Below are 21,699 nucleotides of genomic sequence, written 5' to 3'. Positions count from 1 at the left end.
CGTTTCAATTTCTGGCTTTAACGAAGCGTCTTGCGGTATGATGTTGATCATAATTTGTGGAATAACCAAATTTATGGTGGACTCAGTATTTCATCAGTTCCGCTATTCTGGACACTTTTTAACGGAAAAAACCAGCGTAGGAAGGCTGTAGAGTAAACAAAAAGTTAGTTTCTTCATATTTAACACAATTACAAACGTGTATAATGCGGGACAGAAACTCCCTGTAGTCTTTTTTATATCAATCATTGAAGAAGAAAAAAATTTGATTAGTTTAACGGAATAGGCGATAATTGTATTTTACAAAGCATCGTTTGGGTTTTTCTTGAAACTCCGGTTGACACTATACTATTCCTAACGCATTTTTAATTGATGTCGTTTGAATGATTCGGGATATTTATATTTTGACAATTTCCAAAATGTTGAAATTTTCGTTATAGTTCCATAAACTACAAATCATCGCAGAACAAAAAAAAACAGAGCCAGAGATTCGACGCAAATTTAGGGGATTCGCCGGGCACCGAAACAAATGTCAAGGAGCCGATGCTCGACTCGTCGTTTCTCTCTCCGCTTGGCATATACGCACACATCTCGATTCAAATGTATTCCACTTTTCTCCGCTGCAAACGGATATACCACACTCGAACTTTATTGCCTTCGGTGGCCAGCTTCCGTCGACAGCAACCGACGCCTGGCCGCTTTGCCGAACCTTTTGAATTAATCACCCCCCCCTCCGCATATACGTTAAAATTTCTAACGAACGCAAAATATATTCATCTACGATCCTCCTGTTTATATTACAAAGTGTCGTATAGTCGTTAAGAGAGTATCACAGCGACGCAGAAGAGATAAAGAGGGGGAGAAAAAAAAAAAAAAAAAAAAAAAGTGCCCGACGTGTACAAGTGGCTATAACTGAGCCACCGTCGTCGCCACGTTGCATAAGCGTCCCGCTATTTTTTGTTCTCTCTCTCTCTCGGTGGCTTTTTTTATTGTTTTGTATGCGATACCACGCGCGCAAACACTTTTTTCCCTCGACAACTGATATCTGGGTATATATATATGATATGCATAGGCACGCGGTAACCTCAGGATGCTGGAAAACAATTTGTATATTTATATGTTTCGATAACACCCGCGCTCAAGTCAAAGAATACACGTATATACATGCCACACGTAAACGGTTTCATTCGCACGCATGACTTTGATTGATATATTATACTATACGTGTAGGTATAGGTATCATGTATATTGTAATCATAAAGCGCGCGGTTTAATATTTATGACGGAAGACTTTACTCATTCCTCCTTTTGTACGTGCACCTTCATGAATAATCATATATACGTTTTTCGCATCATTAGGGCTTTTTTTTTTAGTTCACTTTGCATACACGTATACCTTTTTTTCCTCTCGCGACTCTCGGTGTGTTTTTTAATTATGACAAAGTTGAAGCTTTCAGCGACGAATCGGTGCGGCAATTTTTTTTTTCCCTTTCTTTTTCCTTTTTAATAAGCGGAATTAATCAACTTGTATATCATACTTAGCCGAGTGAACGAGTAGTCGAGAGAATCTTTCGATTTTTTTCTTTTTTTTTTTTACTATCCGTGCAATTATTTTAACCATCATATAGGCTCACGCGATAAACGAATCGAGCAAAAAAAAAAAGGGTAGATAAATTTTTATTTCCCTTCGCTCTCGTTTTCGTTTATATTCGTGCTCTCCTCTGTACTATACATTTCCAGAGAACACACGAGTACACCCAAGAAAGTTTAAGGCTTAACGAGTCATCGCTCGATTACCATACACCCCCTGACGTATGTGCAAAGCGAAGAAGAAACTCCCCGTGACGCGCGTGTGCACTCCGATCGAGTGCCAATTACCGTACGGAATACACATATATCCTTTGTGCGGAACAAAGTTTACCTTTTGTGATGACATGATACGAAAAAAAAAGCGCCCAGGGTGCAACGCACACGCTCTCCTCCTCGGCGTGAAAATATATCACGCGCGGGTGGTCGTTCCCTCAGGAATAAACGCGCGCAAAGTGATAATTAAAAAAAGCGTAATATGTGGAGCGAAGAGAAAAAAAAAAAAGCGAGCCAAGATGTTCCTATAATGAATGCGGCACAACTTCAGGGGGAGGGGGGGGCAAAGCTGCGCCGGTTAAGCTACACGTTAATTAGACTAATTAAATCGCGGAGCTCGAGTTTTTTTTTTTTTTTTTTTTTCCTTTCGTCTAAAGCACCGCGCTGATTTACCGATCCGATAAAAAGGGACGAAGCTAAATATATACGTATGCATAGAAAAGTTTTTTCACGTGCATTATACTATTAAAAATGATTGTTTTTGCTTTTCCACGATTTCCTCGAACCTCCGGATTCTTGAACGATGGCTGGGGAAAAAATAAACCTTTTGAAAGGCTAACCCCCGAAAACAACCAATTACCGAACCACAAAACCGAACAAAGGGCCGATCGATCCGTATCATCCGGGATACGCTGACCCCCTTGTATGTACCATATACATAGAGAAAGAAAAGCACCGCAGAGGCACATGTATATACACGATAGAGCTTTGCGATGACCCTCTCTCGTGATATTTATACAGCGATCCGATGCTCCTGTGATATTATCCACAGGCATTTTACACGCATCACGGGAAGCTGCACCGCAAAATTAAAAAGCAGATGTATACATATACATACATATGTACGGACACACACCCGCATCGGGCAAAGTATAAGCGCACACGGATGTGTGTGTATATATAGTATGTGGTGGGGGGGGGAGGAGCCTCCGGCGAACCAATGGTTGGCGCGCTCCCACCCCCAAAATGGCCGCGCGGTACAACAACCCACGGCTCGGGGAATAAACGGGTGGATTAATTCACGCGCGAGGAGGAGGAGAGAAGAGCGAAAGCGACGATTTAAGATTCATCATTTCGTGGGGTTGGGGAGCGTGGGCGTTTTGCGGAGTTGAGGTTTTTTGCGCTGCAGAACGACGCCGGTCGTCAGCCGGGGCACTAAGATGCGGACCATATCCTACTCCACCCCGTGACGGTGGTTTTGAAGCTAATGGCTGCTCCTTCTTAAACCCGCGCTCGCGAATTTGCCGATCGATCGAGCGATAAATCTTATACGCTGCTCAAGTATACTTGTAAAGTGCAGCGGAGAGACACTCGTTTTTTCTTTTCTTTATCGTTGTACTCTCGAAGGTATACTCATTGAGAAGATAAGTACAACAAGTTGGGCCGCGAACTCGTTGACAAGCATCAGAGTTGTGAAATATATACAAAAAGAAGTTTCATTGGAGTATATATATATATATATACACATAGTTGTACGTCGTATACAATAAATCGTGCGAGGAAGGTGCTGCTGCGCTGGATCGATTCGGCGGTTTTTGGGGCCCGAGTCGGCTGTTGGTCAAGGACACGGGGACGATGCAGGAGCACAAGTCCTTTCTCATCCGAGATCTGCTCGGAGACGTGCTCGGCCATCGAGTTCAAGGTACCCGCAACCACATATATACATATACTATTTGCTCCATTAACTCGATTAAACTCATTCTCGCGCTACATCGGTTTTTTTTCCCCCTTTTGCAATTCGGTTGTACATAAATGTAGTCCTCCACCACCGCGAATCTCTTTAATGACGTAAATATTGCACCTGTCATACCTCGTCCGAATAAAAATCGCGCCACATACGCGTGTATACACCCCTCCGCCGATTTATGTACCCCACACTCGCACGCCCATAATCGATAAATCCATCAGCCGATCCAGCCGAGTATTGGGGGTCACGTTGTAAGGGGGGGGGGAGAGATCGGGAGTCACGTGTCGTATATCGCGGTGCGCCCTCGTTAGGATACGTATGTATGTGCCAGGTGGGGGGTCCGAGCGCGTACGTGTCGATGTCGCCGCATTGTATGAATTTAGTTGTCCGCGAAAAAATCACCAGATGGTCGGTTAGAGCGCAAACTGAATATTGTGTATATACAGCGTCCCCGTGTATACGTATAAATGTGGGATCGGCGCCCAATCGTTAGCCGCTCGATTTGCACGGCATCGGTCACCCACTGCGCCCATATATAGGGAACGTTTAGCTTATGCCCAAACCCCGTACAACGCCCGTAGCGAGCCATGTACGTCGTGTATATAATAATACGAGGTCGATCGGCCGTGAAAAGCCAACGTGCCCTACACCACGAGACTTTTTTTTACTCGTACGATGCATGTGAAAAAGTGCAATAATTGGGGAAAAAAAAAAAAAAAAAAAAATGGTCCCCCGTCCAGACGACTCGGAGGAAGACTCGGCCCTGCACTCGGACTCGGAGGACACGATAGACCCGGGCAGCAGTCCCTCCCCTGGCTCGGCCACCTCGGGTGGTGGTACCAAGGCCTGCCTGGCGAGCAGCCTCGGGGGCTCGAGCGGTGGCGGCCGGAAACCCCGTAGGCGCCGGACCGCCTTCACCCACGCCCAGCTGGCCTACCTCGAGCGCAAGTTCCGCTGCCAAAAGTACCTAAGCGTCGCGGACCGCAGCGACGTCGCCGACGCCCTCTCCCTCTCCGAGACCCAGGTCAAGACGTGGTACCAGAACCGCAGGCGAGTTTTTTGTTTTTTTTTTGTTTTTTTTTCCCCCCCCCCTCCATCAACGGGTCAACTTGATTTATCATTTCGTTGGCAACGCAGGACAAAGTGGAAGCGCCAGAACCAGCTGCGGTTGGAGCAGCTGCGCCACCAGGCGACGGTAGAGAAGGAGCTGCTCGTCCGGGGCCTGCACCACGGATCCATCGAGGCGTACTGTCCGTCGGCCTACGGTCACCAGAGTCCACCGTCGGTGCAGTCCTCCTCGCATCAGCAGCCGCAGCAAGGCACGGCCCAGCAGGTGATGGCACCCGTACAGCCGACCAACGCGTCCACCGCTGCCTTTCTCTCGACCGCGGCAGCTCTCTTTCGCAACGTCACCTACGTCCACGGGTGTCCGCTCTAATGGCTCCTACCGTCACACACACCTATCATGTTTGCTTGTTGATGGGTATACATACAACAGTGCACGCTTCATTGTATACTTGAGGTACACCTCGCTATCTTTCTCTATTTCGATAGTTACCGTATGTTATTTTTACCTCCAACTGCAGTCGTCCGATCGAGTGGACCGGTCTGCCGCGCATACAAATAATAACGGTTTACTTTTTTTCAGTATTACATCGTACATATAGTCTAGCTTTTTTTTCATTACATACACACAATTGGACGCGCTTTTCAACGCATTTCATACAAGGATAATACATACGTGTGGGCCATCTAGAAGTGTTGATTGATTTGCTTATTGATTACCTATTTTTATCGGCAATTTCATGTGATATATATACCTACGATTAATTGCGCAAGTATATAGGTCGAGTGAATGAGAAATATTATTAATTTACGTATACGGTGGTAGATTGTATAGGGTTTTAAAAGTATACAGAAAGTGAGGTAGAGACGGTTTTTATCATTGTTACTTATTGATCTGTGCCCAAGAGTATACTTGGTATAGGTGCGTGTTTCGTCTCTCACGCACGACGAGCGGCGATGTACCGTGTAAATATGTAATTACGGCAAAAATAGATTAATGTAAAATTATTATATGTATCGAATGGCGCGAATGACGGAGGAAAAGGAGTGACGTTAAACAAGAGTACAACATTTATGTAATATTTCTGCAAAATGAACTTTCCGCCCTAGTGGTGGAGCGCACGAGATTTATTTCGATTTAATATAAAATAATCGTCTCAGCGGCGAATCGGTGAAGGTGGTAAGTTTTTAGTGGAACGAAATATTGAAATAAATTAACAAAACAACAACAACAACGATAAAAAAAAAAAGTCACCAAAACACGCATTTGTACCTATACAAGTATTAATTAAACTTAGCGAGCTTAGCCGATATTGTACAAGGTATTGTACGTATGATTAATCTCATAAAAAATTTTAATTCCGTAAAATGTGCAATTTTGTTGTTCGTCGTCGTACTTACGTATATAAAACACGTATTGTAAAATATACATAAGAAATGTACGTATATACTACGGATTATTTATTAAAATACTTCTTAGCGATTGAAAATGTATTAAACATATGTAATAAAATTATGATTAAGCGCGGCCTTTTGGAAACTCGTTAAACAACAAATTCATAGATTATAGTAGAGTAACAACCTTTGCCCATGTGCATATATAATAATTTAAAATGTATAAACGAGACGAAAAAAAAAAAGAAATTGACTACTTTGATGATGAGAAAAAAAAAAGAAGATGAAAGTAATTGAATTAACGAGCAACAAATAAACGAAGAAACAGAAAAAAGTGGCACCTCTTGTACGTATTTAATTGTGCGTGAACCCTCTCGAGCCTATGAATTACGTTGTAGTAGATGGGGGAGCTACGTCTGATTGTATTTACACAATACGCACACTTGACTGATCTTCAAACCTTCAACTTCCTATCGATGATGATGATGATATATGTAGGTACGGATGGACAGCGGAGGCGCGTAAGTACACATTATACAATGGACACGTGCTCAAGCCTCGTCGTGTATACACATACACGCACATTTGATTCGAAACAGCCTCTTTCGGACTTGATTAACCGAAACCGTTCACAACGACCACAATACAATATCCTGTGTGCAGAACAACGCCTTTTATTATTTTACAAATGAGCTTATACTTATCAAAGCAATTTGCATTCCCCCCCTTTTTTTTTTTTTTTTTTTTTTTTTATATCGTTTTTTATTCTAAATTTAATGCATTGTTGAGACTAAAAAAAAATTTCGCATATGCTTTATGATTGCTCCAAAATGTCTTCAAACAGGGATCGCAGTAATATTTTTTAGCCATCATCAGTACATAAAAGTGCCTCCTTTCAGTTATGCCAGAGCAAAAAGTAGTTACATTATGTTACTATTTGAGGATTGAAAATTCATTATCACCACAAAATGTAAAGTTTATCCGGTGCTCCGTGCAAATGATAGTCGACACGATTTGAGCAACAGAAAAAAATCATACTGGCATTGTTCAACTTTTTTCATAATAACTGTTGGTTGAATCAAACAACTAAACGGACTACACGTGCTTAGTGTAAGTATGTAAACCATAATCATACACTGAGTTTGTGCATTTGTCAATATTATTTCGAGTAAAAAAAAAAAAAAAAAAAAAAACACCAAATATAAATGTAATGTTGTCATTAAACTTGGTCAGTAAATTACACAAAATTTCCATATCTGTATACCGTAAAAACTGAGCAAAAAAAAGACCGAACAGAAAAAACACGGAGATCGCTCGGCGTGGGGTTGAACGGGGTAAGTATATTTACTTATTATATGTACAAAAAAAAAAAAAAAAAAACGTACTCATACGTATTAAGCAGTATACAATCAAGCGCGCGTCAAAGTCACTTGGGCGCACGTCACGATCGAGAAACTGTTCAACGGAATCAAGGGTTTGCTTGTACCCCACCCCCCCGCTTGTATATACTCACAAAGGGCCTCGGCCCACACTCGACTTTTCGCATCATCCTTCGTAGGTATACACTTGTACATCACACACGCACCCAGTGTGTATTAAAATGCACGTGGCACGTAAGGAGAAAAAAAAAAAAAAAAAAAAAAAAACCTCTACAATAAGGAGCTCCTAGCTGTGCCCGTACGTGCATACACGTATCTTTTATAATACACATGGATATACTTGGACGCGATGTTTGGCACTTGGGCACGCGCACCAAGGAGTCATCTCTTTCCCAAGGTTTTTTTTCCTCCCCCCCCCCCCCCATACTTCCATCGCCGCCCCAACCAAGCGAAAGCACTTTCCTCGATACACCCTGCCCGCGGTGTTCTTTTCGCACACCCAATGCATTATTTTTTTTTTGTTTTGTTTTCAATGCGCACGAGCGCGCCCAAATAAAGAGAGATTTCCCGTGAGCGCGTCGTTATTTATGCAATTTTTTTTTTTTTTTTTCCTCGCCAAACCGTCCAATTCTCTCTTTTTTATGATTCACCGTGTATACATCGGACGCCCGAAGGTAAATGAAAAGGAAAAGTCAAAAGAAGTTCTCACCTCTCGTATATACATATACGCGAGCAACGGATTAATTATTGGGGGGAAAGCGAGCTTTTGCACCGGATTTATTTAGTTTGAAGAGAAAAAAAAAAAAAAAAAAAGGGGGAAGGGAAGGAATATACTTGAATAAAAGATTTACAGATGTAAAGATCCAGAAGTAAGGATTGGACGGGCGATTCGTGAGAAAAAGCGTGGATATAGTGATATATATTTGTGAGCAGGAAAGAGAGAGGGAATCCCCCCTCCGCCCAGTTGCGAGACAGCAATGTCGCGGTGGGAGGTAAAGACTAACGAAGCTCTGGCTTTTTAATTGGAATGCGTTTCAGAAAAGCGGACACGCCTTTTCACTTTTTGCTCGCCTTTGTACTGTTTTTTTATGATCATATGCTCTCTCTCTCTCTTATTTTTCTGTACTGGTTGGTTTGTATCTATACGTATAGGTGCATATACTTACACAAGTACTTGGATGATGTTTGCGTGCGTGTCGGGCAACTTTTAGAAAATTTCCTCTTCGAAATATTCGTTAAAACATTTCAGTGTCTATATTTCGCGTTCGAAAATCATTCTGACATAATGGTTAAAGTTTTTTTTTTCTTTCCGAAATCGTTCACCCGGTTTTTTTTTGGCCACGCGAAATTTGACTTCTGAACGTAAAAAGGTTTATTTTCACTGTTGTCGAACCGATGCAGTTACTATACATGTATAGATGAACATGGGCTTCAACTTGCGTGATGCAAAAAATTTAAGGAAAAGTTGGGACAGCAACGGAACTACTGAATCCGTGAGCAGAGATGAGTGGAGAGAGCTTCCGTTTTTCGGCATACCGATATCTTGACTAAATTAATCAAGATTGTGTACAAAGCGTCGCGGCGACATTTTTTGTCCCTCGTTCAAAAAAGAAGATAAGTGCCTACGGGAGACTTTACAATTAATCAAAATTTCAATTGCTCATTTCAAAGTGACACAAGACCGCGGAATAGCTTCCGCCCTCCTGACATTGCGAATCCGGAAATTGGAAAGTTCACCCCGTGCAATCACTGAATTGTCAATAAACGCGATCTATCAAGATTTTTTCAGAACATAAAAATCAACCAATGTAAAAACTCGACTGAAATAAAATTTGGAGTATTTTACTATTAGTACCTACGGAGTATTCGTGAAATTATAAGTTTTACAAGATTACAAACGAGTAGGGGTGGGAAAAATTAACAAACCTATATTTTTCAGGTTGATGAGATCGAAAATCTTTAAGTCTTCTACAAGTGAGCTAATATTGATTTAAAGTTTTTTTTTTTTCAAATAAAAACGAAATATAGTTTGTAACGCAAAATTGAAACCATTTCAGAAATTGCTGTCCTCATTTTTAATTTTACCACTCATTTCGCGCTACAACTTAATGAAATATTTCAATTGCACGACCTTTTAGTTGAACTAAATTTTGTAAAAAAAAAATGAAATACGCCGATTTTACAACTACTTATGGGTTCGATGACGAGCCCCAATGTGTATGATGATTATATAAACAAAATTCAATCGTACAATTCGGGTTGATGTGGGCGAGAATAAAAAAAAATTGCAACATATTCAAATGAAAGCCATTACGAAAAAAAGGCTCTTGTACACCAGAGCTCTTCAAAGCCTAAATACCAAAGCGAGAGAGGTGGTATATATGCCTGCAGAAAGCGAGAAACAATCAGCCAGGCAATTGTCGCCGAGAGAGAACGTCTCTCCCTGATGGAGTTTCGTGCCTTTGCCTGGCTTGGCTCGTCTGTGTACACCTACACCCTACCCACATTCTCCCTATACCTACTTGTGTACGCCGCGGGTGTGTGCGGAGTTGGAGGATTTTCGTTAAAGAGCCCCAGAGCGAGTGGCACGTTTGAAGCATTACTTCTGGGGCATCGCGGCTAACGCGAGCGACTCGAGCTTAATGGCCTGTTTGCGTGCAAATTGCGCCATCGCTAAAGGGCAACAAACAATTCTCCGGTAAAGCACGAGCTCACCGCCAACCACGCGACGACTCGCTTAAAGCTCGACGGGTGAATTTCAATTGCCAGAGTCGAGAGAAGCTCGCCAACTCCGTCTCTTGACTGCGCGCACGTATAACTTACGCGAGTCGACGACGAATTTGCATAACATCTTGAGGCTGCGAACTCGTGGATTTGTCAGGCACCTTCTGCCCCCCCCTTCCTTTTATTACTTCTATCCTGTTCCTGAGCTTTGAGGGTCTGCAAGTTTTTGAATGCACACGGATGTTTTTTACTTTTTGAAGATGCGATGGTTTTTGGATATTGCTTTTATCAATGAAATTCCTCTATCACACGATTAAAAATATTTACAACTTTTAAGTATAACATGCATTTGATGCATGTCACGTCCAAGTGCATATTTCGAAAACTGCGAAATTACTGGTCTCAATATTCCATAATAAGTAAATCAGAAGTATGAACATAAAAATGGCAGTAACTGTTCAGTAATCATTTGTCATAGTTGACTAATTGTACGCTACATCTATCATTTACGTGTTTATCTCGGAGGGTATAGGTATTAGTGTTAGAATTTCGCGGTTTTTATATTTAAATACTGCCATTATAATTTGTTTTTTTTTAAATACCATCTTATCTTGTAAGTGACTTGTCAAGATGAAAGTATCGACTGAAAGAAACAATCGGTTTTTGAAAAAATAAAATTTATTTTTTTACTAAATAGATATTTACAATGTGTGAAATTGAGTATTTCATATATTTCATAAATAAAAGTATGCCGATGTCTGTTATCAAGTCTTAAAGAAATCGAGAAGTTAGGATTCAAAGAAATAGACAACAGTTGAGAATAGAAACTTTTTTTATATTAACCATCATACACAGTACAAAGATTACTGAGCAACAGTCGCGGCGCTTGCTGTTGGAGCAGCAGTGGCGGCAGTAGCCTGAGCTTGCTCTTCGCGAATGCGATCTTTCTTCAAGACACCCATGAACGAAGCCTTGTCCTGGGCAGTCTGGAAGCGACCATGACCAAACTTGGAGCTCGTATCGATGAACTTGAGGTTGATCTTTTCAAGAGCAGAGCGCTTGGTATGGACTAGGAGCGACTGAAAAATAAGTAAAAAATTCTTATTAGCTAGGCCTTTATAGAGTTAACAAATGATTATTTGATCCATCAAAATGTCAGTCCTATCATTCAGAATCAATTAGTATTCATAATAGTTTTTTTGGCTCTAGAAAACTCATCACTGTAAATTTTTTTCTAATTGATGAATTGTTTGATATATGGTACACACCTTTCTTAAAGTGATGACGCGCTTCTTGGGTCCCATACAACAACCCTTAATCATGACAAAGTCGTTGTTAACTTCACCATAGTGGGGGAAACCACCCATGGGTGTGATACTTTTTTCGGTCAAATCGTACTCGGTCGAGGCATTGTTCTTGATAATCTGAAAGTAAAAAATACAATTAAGTATCTCACACATAATAGAAAATGGATGCCATGTAATTATATTTATTGAAAAGTGTAGCTTGATTGGGAATCCCCAAAGTGCAGGCAACACAACGGAGAACTATGACACAGCTTTTATCTAGCCCATTAGCATGAAGCTGTTAAACTTGTTTAGAGGACTTCAAGTTTAATGTCTAACAAGGCAGCAACTAATTCATTTCTTTGGTAAGGGAGTAATTACCTTGCCATCCTTGGTATGGATCTCTTGACCGATACGGTAAATCTTTTTGTTCATTTCGGTACGGTGGTGGTAACCCTTCTGACCAGCACGTGCAACCGTAAATGAAACTCTGCTTGGATGCCAGGCACCGATACAAGCGACCTTGCGCAGACCCTTGTGCGTCTTGCGCGGTAGTTTCTTGGTATGCCAACGCGAGGTGACACCTGTAAAAATATTGGTTGTTTAGCTATTTGAAATGTTGCGGGAGGATTTCTTAATTAACTTTTTTGGGACTTCAGTAGGAAGGCAGCATGATGTTTTCAACAGAAATATTCTGATATTTTGCACATCATGTTTTGTCATCACATTTTATTAGGACCTAGTTGGAATTTAAAGGTGAATCAATATTTTTTAAAACTGGTTTACCTTTGACTCCTTTACCCTTGGTGACACCAATGACATCAATCATTTCGTCAGCGGCAAAGACATTGTTAACTGGAATGGCCTTCTCGAGGTGTTCTCTGGCCCAATTAACTTTGTCCTCGATGGTTCCACCATTAACTTGAATTTCCATAATGTGAGCCTTCTTCTGGCGCTGTCTCAATAGTTTCATTTGAGTGTGAGCAATGACGCGGACGACTTTGCAGTACTTCATGATTTTCTTGAAGTCTCTCTCGATGGAAGCGCGTCCCAAGTTATCTTGCCACTTCTTGGAGGCCTTGGTGAAAGCCTTCTTCTTACTTTTGTACCTATCAACAAGCAACCAGCCTATCTATGCAAAAACAAGCCCCTACGAAAATGTGTCAACCTCATCATATACATATGAGAGGAGGAACAACACAATTGTTGGACTAGTCTTTTGTGAGTATGCAATACTCAGTGACTAAAACCATCCATTAGAAAACTCTCATCTTTAGAGCGGAGAGCTTTACGGAATTGGTAAAATTTTGTTTTCTTATTGCAATCAATTATTCGACTTGAAAAATAGAGACTCACCAGTTCTTGTAGAATCTTCGGCGGCAATCTTCGGAAAGATGCTCAGCCCAGACAGTGGTCAAAGCACGGAGACCATGAGGCGTTTCGATGTAACCAACAACACCGACAATGACCATGGGAGGAGTTTCCAAGACAGTAACTGCTTCCACAATCTCTTTCTTGTTGACCTCTGTTAAGAATCGAGTTGATTTTTATTAGATTGTAGAAATGGAGTGTCATTTTAGCACAAATTAGATTGTAAGATGATATGTATCCAATATGGTTATTCCCTCAGTCATGGCCCAATGGGCTCCCTCAGGAGTATGGAATATATTGGATTTCGCACACCCAAGTGGGCTGCTGGTTATTCTACGATGCCACAGTTCAAGCTATACCGCGTGGGATCAGCGGCCCTGAATACCTGTGCCTGGCTACTAGAGATCACATTGCTGCGCTCATCCAGTAACCACCGAAAACATCGCTGATACACGTGAAAGAATTAATTCCATTTGTTGTTACACTCACTTGATCCAGGTCGATCAGCTTCGCGTACCACGTGGGTCATACCGGCCTTATAGCCGAGGAAGGCCGTAAGGTGGACCGGCTTGCTCGGGTCATCCTTCGGGAAAGCCTTGACCTTACCACGATGACGACAGGATCTCTTTTTGGGGTAGAACCCCATAGAGCCGTGACGGGGCGCACTGAATTTCCTGTGAGACTGTAAAAATACAGAACAGAAGGTTGGAATTAGCGATGCGGAGCAACCACGTGGCCGAACGAATTTTGGCGATTATCGAACAAATCAGACCGCCCTAGAATACTTTCTACACAAAGTTTCAGTTTAAACCATAAACTTTTTTTTATCTAAATCATCATTTAGTTCGAATGAATTTACAGTACATCTGATGGTTAAGGGGTTGAAATTACGAATCCGAACGTATGTTAGTAAGCAGAGGTTAGGAACTCACGTACTGCAAATTTTGAGGAATTTATGAATTAATCGTTGAAAATTTTTTTAAAATTGTACAAATTAGTTGACCAATAATAAAGGTGTTAAGGACTCTTACAACAAAGATGTTGGAACAGTAACAAATTCTGAAGGATGCATAATTGCAATGGCCAAGTGTGACGTATCAATATTTGTAAACATATCAAATATTTAAAAAAAAATAAAATGCTGATACAAGTAATAAAATATTCAAGATGTTAATTGTTTAACTTGGAAGTTAATGGTGGGTCAGATGGAAAGATTAGAGGCGGATTAAGAAAAATTCGATCTTACCATGATGCCGTCACCGTTGAGAGTGAACGAAATAATACTGCACTGCCTGACACTGCCGCCGACTCCGGTTTCTCGACAGCGCTAGCGTCGTCATCTTCATCTTTTAGTATTGTACAGAAAATAGATTAATTAGGTTACAAGATCAGATAAGACCATCTGTAGTTAATTGACGTACTATACATATGTATATTGACGTTTGCTGCTCGTTGCTGTTGTGTTGTGTTTATTTAATATAAAAACAATAAAGTTATGTATTTTGGAGTTTTGGAGCAGTGTTGATCTTGTAATTTTTGAATTTTGTACATCTCGAATGTTTTGATTAATTTTTAACTACGTTGGAGCAGGGTTTGGAGGTGGCAATGAATCAATACGAAGAACAGGTACCTAGTCATTACAAATAAAATTTTTTCACAATTATTTTACATGTATTTTACCACCTACAGTTGATGCAAGTGCAAGAGGCACTGAAAACGGCAAGTTCGTCGGAACGACAGGGTTTGATAAGTTTACAATCTGACCTGATAGAACTTATAAAACTTACAAAGGAAAATTTTGAAGGTGATGAAGATTCACAGCAAGAACAGACAAACTCCAATGCAGAGTCAAAAAGTACCTTGGATGATGAATACGATTTATTCAAGGTATGAATTCATGGGTCAATAACTCAACTTTTTTGACTGGTTTAATGATATTAAGAAAATTTATTTCATGCTCAATAGGCCGAATTGGCACAATTGGAAGAACCACAGAACGACGAAAGTTCGGAACCAGGAAGTAGATTAGAAGTCAGTATTATGATATATGATAAAAAAATCATTAAAAGAATATTTATAAGACAGTTGTGTACTGTAGGACGAATTAAAGGCTCTTGAAGGTACCAAATGCAGAGCTCCACACGGTAGCAGCTGGGGTGGCACAGGATACCATAACGCTATGATTTGCTCAGTCCACAAAAGTGACGATGACATCAACAGTTTGAATGATATTATGGTAATTGTTTAATGTGATTCTATATCGAGTTTCGATTATTTGTTAATTCATATCATGCAATTTTAGATAAGAGTATTGTTTATCAATCCAACACACAAGGAGATGCTTCCTTGTCCTTATTTTTTGGATGGTTCATGTAAATTTTCGGAAGATCAATGTCATTTTTCTCACGGAGAACTTGTACCCTTTACAAGTATACAAGAATACAAGTATGAATTAATTGATCTTTTTATACTTAAAAACTCTTATTAGACATTGATGCAAGCTTACTTATTTTAGGGAACCAGATTACTCAAGTATAAAAATGGGAAGCAGAGTGTTAGCTAAACATAAAAATAAACTGTGGCATAGATGTGTCATTTTAAAAACTCCTGATGATAAAAATGACGAGTACAAAGTAAAGTTTGAAGCTAGTGGAAACACCATAGACGTTGGAATAGATGATATTTTACCACTTGGTAAGTAGCAACTGATTTTTGTAAAGTCACGGTTTATTTATTACTCTTTGAACTTCAAATATTCTCTTATTATTAGCTTAAAAATAATACATGAGAAATTGTTTTAAAATTTTTTTCTGTATTGGTCATTGTGATTTTATACTTATATTAACTTATTATAATTATTAGATGATGCTGGTTTGGAAATGTCAGATTCCTCTGACGAAAGTGATTATGAGCAAGAAATGAATGTTCGTAACAATGAAGAAGTTGTAGAAAGAGCATTATTATCCGTGAATTCAAATGAACGTTTGGGCGATTGGGAGAAACATACTCGTGGTATCGGCAGTAAACTAATGGCCCAAATGGGATACATTACTGGTACAGGTTTAGGTAGAAGATCTGATGGCCGAGTGAATCCTGTGGAAGCGACTGTACTACCAGCTGGAAAATCATTAGGTCAGTTGGAATGTTACTATTCAGATTCTCGTACAATAAATATTTAATTTTAATTAATTTATTGTCGATATTAATAGACCATTGCATGACTCTGAGAGAAAATGCTGGAGGTGACAAAAACTTATTCAGTGTTGAAAGAAAAATGCAAAAACAGAAAAAAAAATTGGAACAACAACGACAAAAGGAATATTTAAGAGAAAAACAAAGGGAAAAGAATAATGTGTTTAATTTTATGAATGCTACGCTAGGAAATAAATGTAAGGGACCGATTGTAAAATTAACTGCAATTACTGTAAATATTTTACTAAACGGAATGTCGTATCTTTACAGCATCCGAACCAGGATCGAGTAAATCTAAGATCCAAAAAGATTTAAAGAAAGAATCCAACAGAAACTTAAGTATAGCAAATTATCAAATATGGGAGGGTATTTCAAGGTTGGAAAAAGAATCTGTAAAATTACAGAGTCAGTTGACACGATTCAGTGAAGGAAGTGTACAGTATAACAATGCTCTCTTAAGATACAACGAAGCACAGAAACAAATGAGTAATTTAAAAGCTTCAGAAAAAAAAATAACAGCAGAACAAAATCAACGAAAGTTCAAGGTGAAAATGAAAGAATTTTAACGACAATACTAATTACTGTTTTGAAATAAAAAAAATTGTTTTGGTTAAAAATATTTTTATTATGTGCTACCTTCATAGATTTGTGAAAAATTTATATTTTTAAAATTTGATCCATGGTACATTTGGTAATTGCATATGTAAAATTAATTTATTTTCACGTCAAAATAGATAAAATTGTGTTTTATAGTGTTGCCATAAATAGACAGTATATCTTTTTTAAAGCACTAATGTTTTATTACTATGCATGTCTGAACTTCATAAATTACTTGAAAACTTAAACTATTACAACGATTTTTAATGATTACGTTAATTACATAAATCAAGTGATTCATTATGGTGACAGTCCCTGTCTTTTACTAATCGCTAGTAATCTCTAACCTGTAATAAATGAACATCAGTGAGTATTTAAAAAATCTCGCCCTTATTACATTATTCATGGTAAGCTGTAATACGTACTTGACTTTTTTCGTTTCTAATGTAGACTCCTTTACTTGATCCGCGTCCGAAAATAATGTGCGTCGAGTCTGAAAAGAAATAATTAAAAAATATAAAAATTGTATTTACATCGTTATTATTACAATTAACACTTTAAATCTCTCACGTTATCGGGATTCCGGTTAAGGCAAATGCTGGGATTACAGTTACAATTCTCACAAGTAACACCGTTCTTTCGGCATGAACACAAACGAGAGTTACATTGCGTTTTACAGGAACATTTTATATCTCCTTGTGAAGACCGCTTCAAGCCCGCTTTGCTTTCCCTCGTGTTATTTCGATTTGTTTTCTATTGAATCAAATTTCATATATATTTTGAAGTTGGTAACATTCAATCAGTCATAAATGCAATTACCTCAAGATTTCTAAGTCTAGAGAACAGAGGAGTTTTCCTCCAATCTGGATCGTTTTCCACATCATCTTCAAAGGCACTTTCATCAGTTAGAACGAATGAATCTAACTCTTCGTTTTCTTCGCGCACAGATTTAGTTTGTCTAAGCTTGAGCTTTACATCTGGGACATTACAATCCTTCTCAGTCAAAACCTTGTAGCAACAATAATAAAACATTAAAGAGTGAAATATTGTAATTTGATAATACGAATTGAAATTAAAAACCTTCTGTTGCAATTCTTCGATTTGGTTTTCAAGCTCTTTTATTTTTTTATCTTTCTCAGAGTCACTAACTGATTCTTTACCATTGGACTCGTTCAAATATTCTTTTCGGAATTTCAAATTCCTTGAATTTCTCAAGTCGTACTTTTGCATTTCTTCATTTTCATTCTTTAGCTTCTCAATTTGATCCTTAAAAAATATTATTTTCTGTAAATAATATTGATTTCATTTACATAAATTACGTTTAATAAATTTTTTACCGTTAAATCTTCCAACGTCGATTGTAATGTAATTTGTTCCCGTCTATTGGTAGCGACTATTTCGAACAAAGTTTTCAAGGCCATTTTAAAATCTGCTATTGTTGAAATTGCATGCCATCTATTTTTCGCTCTGTTATCTAAAAAAAAGAATCAGCGTACTAATATAGCCAAGTATTTTTGTCATATACAATATAAAAAAATCATGCGTTACCTTGGTTTGATTCAGCAATATGCTTTTCTAAATCTTTAATTTGTGTGTTTCGTGTTTCAACGTACTCCATCAAATCAGCGATTTCTGCTTGGTTCGACAAAGAGCTGTCTGATTCATTGTGTAGTTGAAGTTCTGCTAACCGATTCGCATTGGCTGTTCTATCTTTCTTAAGTTTTTCAAGAGTATATTCAGCGTCCACTGTGCTCAATAGCACCTCAAATTCTTGGTGCACCCAAGAAAGCACATCTTCTTTGACGTTGGCAGTAGCTTTTTCACGACGCTGAGCAGCTTTTTTTTGCAAATCCAAGGCATCCTACACCAAAAATTTAACGCGGTCAAATATCGCACGGTTTTAAGCATTTGAGCAAAGCAGAGAATTTTTTTACTTACCTTTAATCGTTTCTGAATAGCTTGTGCTTCTTCCAGTTTCCTCTTGTAAACGTTCTTTTGTTTGCTGTGTTCTAACTGTAGACGGGTAATTTGATTTTGACGTTTTCGATCTTGATCTTTTAATTTGTAGAGTTCTTGTTCCCTTGATCTCTTCCACTTGTTAAATTTGTCGGTTTCAGAACGCATGTTTCTAATTAATCTAACTTTTGTTTGCTTCAGACTCAATATTTCATTGCTCAAGCTTTTTATCTTTTCGTCGGATTTCTCTTTATTTTTAATCACTTTATTTTGCTCCAGTACCTTGCGATGTAAGTCTGCAATTTTTTTCTCCAGTTCTTGAACTTTTTTTCGTCTCGTTTCTGCAATTCTAAAATTGATTTTTCATTTAAACAAAATACACCTGTTAAGTAAAAAATTTCATGATAGATAATGATTTACTAACTTTGCGCTAGTATTGCTCGTTTGTGCATTACGCAGTGCTTGCTGCAATTCATCCCTTTCTTTCGCCAAAGTCTTTATCTCATCTTCCATTTCTTCGAGCTCTTTTTGGTACTCTGCTATTTGCGATGAATTTTTAATAAGATTAGAGACCAATTCCTCTTTGATTGCCAACTGTTTGTTTATATATTGTACTTCATCAACTCTTCCAGCTTGTTGAAGAGTATGTTCTTCGTGCTTCTCGTCCAAATCATACGTTTCGTTCATTAAACTGCTTTCTTCTATACTATTACTCATGGACTCCGAGTTGCCAGTGTTATTACTAGGCGAATCAGTGGACAATTCATGAGTTACCAACATATCATTTGCTTTCTTTTGTTCTTTTTGTAAATCTAAAATGTTGACACTAAATATTAGTAAATGTTTGATTTCTCATTTATCAATAAAATAAATTACGATGTACCTATGATTTTCATGCAAATATTTTCCAGCTTTCCTCTGTAACTTTCAACATTTTTCGGATTTTCATGAAAATCTTTCAAAAGACTTTCACAATCTTCCAAGAGTGAAGCTATAGCATTTTTCATTACTTCTCGAGATTGTTCTGTTAACTCAGCCAATTCATGCATATTGACCATTTCCATAAGGTTGGCACTCAGTGTTTCTGTTACTCCTCTCAATTTTCTTTGCAGAGACTTTACTTTGTCTTCCAATTCCGAATGTTCTGGTGGACACAAACTTACACCATTATCAGAATTTAGCATAGCAGTTCGTAACTCTTGTATGATTTTCTTGAGATTAATAATTTCAGCTGTTCTAGGGTCTTGATTAACAATTGGTTTATTCTTAATTTTTTTAGCACGGTCGGCATACCTCAATGTACTAGTGGTTTCATCAATATTATAATCTAAAATATCGAGAAAAACATTTACCAAATTTATAATGATAAAATCTAAACAAATTAATTTCTCATCAATACGAACTTGCTGGACTAACACACGCAATCATTAACGTGACTGAATTGCCACCCAGTGAATCTTGTAACAAACGGGTCAATTTGCTATCTCGGTAGCCAATGTACGATGAGTTGCCACCCTCTCCTAATTGAGAAATAACGTTTCCTAAAGCTAAAAGCCCTTTGTTGATATTTACTCCTTCTTTAAATCTTTCCCCGATAGCCTGAGTTTTTTTAGATCGTTCTGAGCCAGCCAAATCAACCAGGTGGAACTTTGCAAATTTAGCTGAGTTTCTGAAAAAAATCAATTTCAACATTATTTAGCTCATTCTATTAAAAATAGTTAGTTACCGTGTTAAAAGAATAAAAATTATAGAATTTCATGGAGTTATTTTCGATAAATAATCACACGTCGGTTTGGTCATTTCTGTATCTCATAAATCATGCCCAAAAAATTTAGTGTTATTATACTAACGGCTCATTTTTCTTTTGCTGGTGCACAGATATAGTAAATATAGCGTGACTACGACTACTTTGTACATTCATAGCTGTTGCTCCTGTAGCTCTGTTAGATGATCCATCAGCTAGACATTGCAAAGTTTCTTGAGTGTTTGTCACAGGAATTTCCGACAAACCAACAATTTTAATTCCTCTCAAATCTTCTCTAATGTCGAGGACACATTGGTTGCGCGGCTTTTTTGATAATAAATCATACAATTGCTCTTTGTACAACTCCATGAATGCTACTGTTACTTTAAACTCCCAGTCTGTTTTTTTCTCAATTATTTCAAAAATATCATTAACAGCTCTCGGAATAACTCCACAATCGGCGTCACTTTTGTCGTAATTCGTGCCCATAGAAAAAGTTTTTCCACTGCCAGTTTGACCATATGCCAATATCGTGACGTTGTACCCTAAAATTTGATGATATTCATTGAAAAGATATTGAGCTTTTGACTTATAAAAGAACAGAAATAAATATGTACCCTCAAAAATATTAGAAATCATGTTCTTGATAGCAGTCTCGTAGAATTCCTCCTGCGAACATTCTGGAGCAAATACATAATTAAAAGTAAACGCTTTCTCCGTGGATGGGATTTGTATTTGCTGTTCCCCAGGGACGACGTTTAGACATATCTGGCAGCCTTTTTCTTTCTCCGACTGTACCAATGGTCGTATCCGAACGGCAACTTTTACTAAGTCTTCGCTCATCTGTACAATACAACGTATGGGTATAATCAAGAATTTATAAAAGCTAGGAAGACAAGAGAAATTGAAAATACAACAATTACCTTATGTGTGTATATTTGATGGGTGTGAAGTCAAATAACAGATATAACTTTAATAGAAAAAAACACTTGAGGTCATACTAAGAAACAAGACTATGGGTCAATAAACAATGTGACAGCTTTGTCGACACCAGAGTCGTAAGTACCGTTTGTAAAGTAACGCTTAACAAGTAATAAACAATCCTATATTGTCAACGCAATATTGTAAGCAATGTACTTTGAGTATCACTGCAACCCAGGATCGCAAAAAAAAAAAGAAAAAAAGAGCTCGAGGGATCAAGTACCTAAAATTCACTAACACGCATCTTTAACGCTTGGCGTTTTAACACAACCGTAAAAACAAATCGTGGATAACGTGAACGAACGAAGAGGGTACAACGGCGAGAGAGCGTTTCAAGGTCGATTTGGCAGGTGACCCCTGGACACTCTCCTTCTTCGGCGGCAACCAGCAGCAGGACAACCAGGAGCAGGAATCGTGCACGCACGCAGGATGTGACTCTTTTTACACAACCGTACTTTTCAA

The 21,699-nt window shown here is 38.6% G+C and overlaps 4 protein-coding genes and 1 non-coding gene across 6 annotated transcripts; 2 read left to right on the top strand and 3 right to left on the bottom strand.

Moving 5' to 3' along the window:
• The first annotated feature begins 3,333 nt into the window (after positions 1–3,333).
• LOC106638334 (uncharacterized) lies at positions 3,334–5,033 on the top strand. Its single transcript, XM_014351443.2, has 3 exons — positions 3,334–3,502; positions 4,288–4,597; positions 4,685–5,033. The coding sequence occupies exons 1-3, from the start codon at positions 3,436–3,438 to the stop codon at positions 4,983–4,985; spliced, it is 678 nt and encodes a 225-aa protein (XP_014206929.1). The 5' UTR covers positions 3,334–3,435; the 3' UTR covers positions 4,986–5,033.
• Positions 5,034–10,924: 5,891 nt separating this feature from the next.
• On the bottom strand, positions 10,925–14,077 carry RpL3 (ribosomal protein L3). Its single transcript, XM_014351442.2, has 7 exons — positions 14,014–14,077; positions 13,257–13,449; positions 12,753–12,921; positions 12,183–12,505; positions 11,778–11,980; positions 11,379–11,534; positions 10,925–11,189 (listed from the first exon to the last, which is right to left on the bottom strand). The coding sequence occupies exons 1-7, from the start codon at positions 14,014–14,016 to the stop codon at positions 10,974–10,976; spliced, it is 1,263 nt and encodes a 420-aa protein (XP_014206928.1). The 5' UTR covers positions 14,017–14,077; the 3' UTR covers positions 10,925–10,973.
• On the bottom strand, positions 13,530–13,607 carry LOC111642923 (small nucleolar RNA U43). Its single transcript, XR_002759613.1, has one exon. It is a non-coding gene; the product is annotated as a small nucleolar RNA U43 (small nucleolar RNA).
• Positions 14,078–14,221: 144 nt separating the features above from the next.
• LOC106638299 (zinc finger CCCH-type with G patch domain-containing protein) lies at positions 14,222–16,525 on the top strand. Its single transcript, XM_014351405.2, has 9 exons — positions 14,222–14,393; positions 14,457–14,654; positions 14,733–14,798; positions 14,866–15,003; positions 15,070–15,212; positions 15,283–15,461; positions 15,630–15,899; positions 15,977–16,156; positions 16,230–16,525. Exons 1-9 carry the CDS (start codon positions 14,373–14,375, stop codon positions 16,523–16,525), a joined length of 1,491 nt encoding a protein of 496 aa, XP_014206891.2. The 5' UTR covers positions 14,222–14,372.
• An 86-nt stretch (positions 16,526–16,611) lies between these two features.
• Klp3A (kinesin-like protein 3A) lies at positions 16,612–21,691 on the bottom strand. 2 transcript variants are annotated; one of them, XM_014351468.2, is made up of 14 exons: positions 21,180–21,691; positions 20,874–21,099; positions 20,363–20,801; positions 19,916–20,181; positions 19,396–19,839; positions 18,937–19,324; positions 18,495–18,861; positions 18,105–18,417; positions 17,894–18,030; positions 17,637–17,822; positions 17,376–17,564; positions 17,127–17,309; positions 16,982–17,049; positions 16,613–16,903 (listed from the first exon to the last, which is right to left on the bottom strand). In XM_014351468.2, exons 2-14 carry the CDS (start codon positions 21,097–21,099, stop codon positions 16,882–16,884), a joined length of 3,228 nt encoding a protein of 1,075 aa, XP_014206954.2. In that variant the 5' UTR covers positions 21,180–21,691; the 3' UTR covers positions 16,613–16,881. The 2 variants fall into 2 exon arrangements, with proteins under 2 accessions (XP_089448858.1, XP_014206954.2); XM_089592732.1 differs by having other exon boundaries at positions 16,612–16,903; positions 17,376–17,822.
• Positions 21,692–21,699: the final 8 nt, after the last annotated feature.

This window comes from Copidosoma floridanum, unplaced genomic scaffold (genome assembly GCF_036245765.1).
Source record: "Copidosoma floridanum isolate Cflo_tuat_1 unplaced genomic scaffold, Cflo_Japanese_pri ptg000019l, whole genome shotgun sequence".
In the NCBI taxonomy this organism is placed as follows: Eukaryota; Metazoa; Arthropoda; class Insecta; order Hymenoptera; family Encyrtidae; genus Copidosoma; species Copidosoma floridanum.
Note: the sequence above shows the minus strand (reverse complement) of the source record. Positions and strands in the feature narration are given on the sequence as shown.

Coding starts and splice junctions, on each gene's coding strand:
- Klp3A (XM_089592732.1), bottom strand. CDS start 21,099: ATGAGCGAAGACTTAGTAAAAGTTGCCGTTCGGATACGACCATTGGTA. Junction 20,802..20,873: donor GATTTCTAATATTTTTGAGG/GTACATATTTAT, acceptor ATCAAATTTTAG/GGTACAACGTCACGATATTG. Junction 19,325..19,395: donor TATTTGCATGAAAATCATAG/GTACATCGTAAT, acceptor TCAACATTTTAG/ATTTACAAAAAGAACAAAAG.
- LOC106638299 (XM_014351405.2), top strand. CDS start 14,373: ATGAATCAATACGAAGAACAG. Junction 15,004..15,069: donor ACAGTTTGAATGATATTATG/GTAATTGTTTAA, acceptor ATGCAATTTTAG/ATAAGAGTATTGTTTATCAA. Junction 15,900..15,976: donor ACCAGCTGGAAAATCATTAG/GTCAGTTGGAAT, acceptor CGATATTAATAG/ACCATTGCATGACTCTGAGA.
- LOC106638334 (XM_014351443.2), top strand. CDS start 3,436: ATGCAGGAGCACAAGTCCTTTCTCATCCGAGATCTGCTCGGAGACGTG. Junction 3,503..4,287: donor GCTCGGCCATCGAGTTCAAG/GTACCCGCAACC, acceptor TCCCCCGTCCAG/ACGACTCGGAGGAAGACTCG. Junction 4,598..4,684: donor ACGTGGTACCAGAACCGCAG/GCGAGTTTTTTG, acceptor TTGGCAACGCAG/GACAAAGTGGAAGCGCCAGA.
- RpL3 (XM_014351442.2), bottom strand. Junction 12,922..13,256: donor AGCTGATCGACCTGGATCAA/GTGAGTGTAACA, acceptor GATTCTTAACAG/AGGTCAACAAGAAAGAGATT. Junction 12,506..12,752: donor CGAAGATTCTACAAGAACTG/GTGAGTCTCTAT, acceptor GCTTGTTGATAG/GTACAAAAGTAAGAAGAAGG.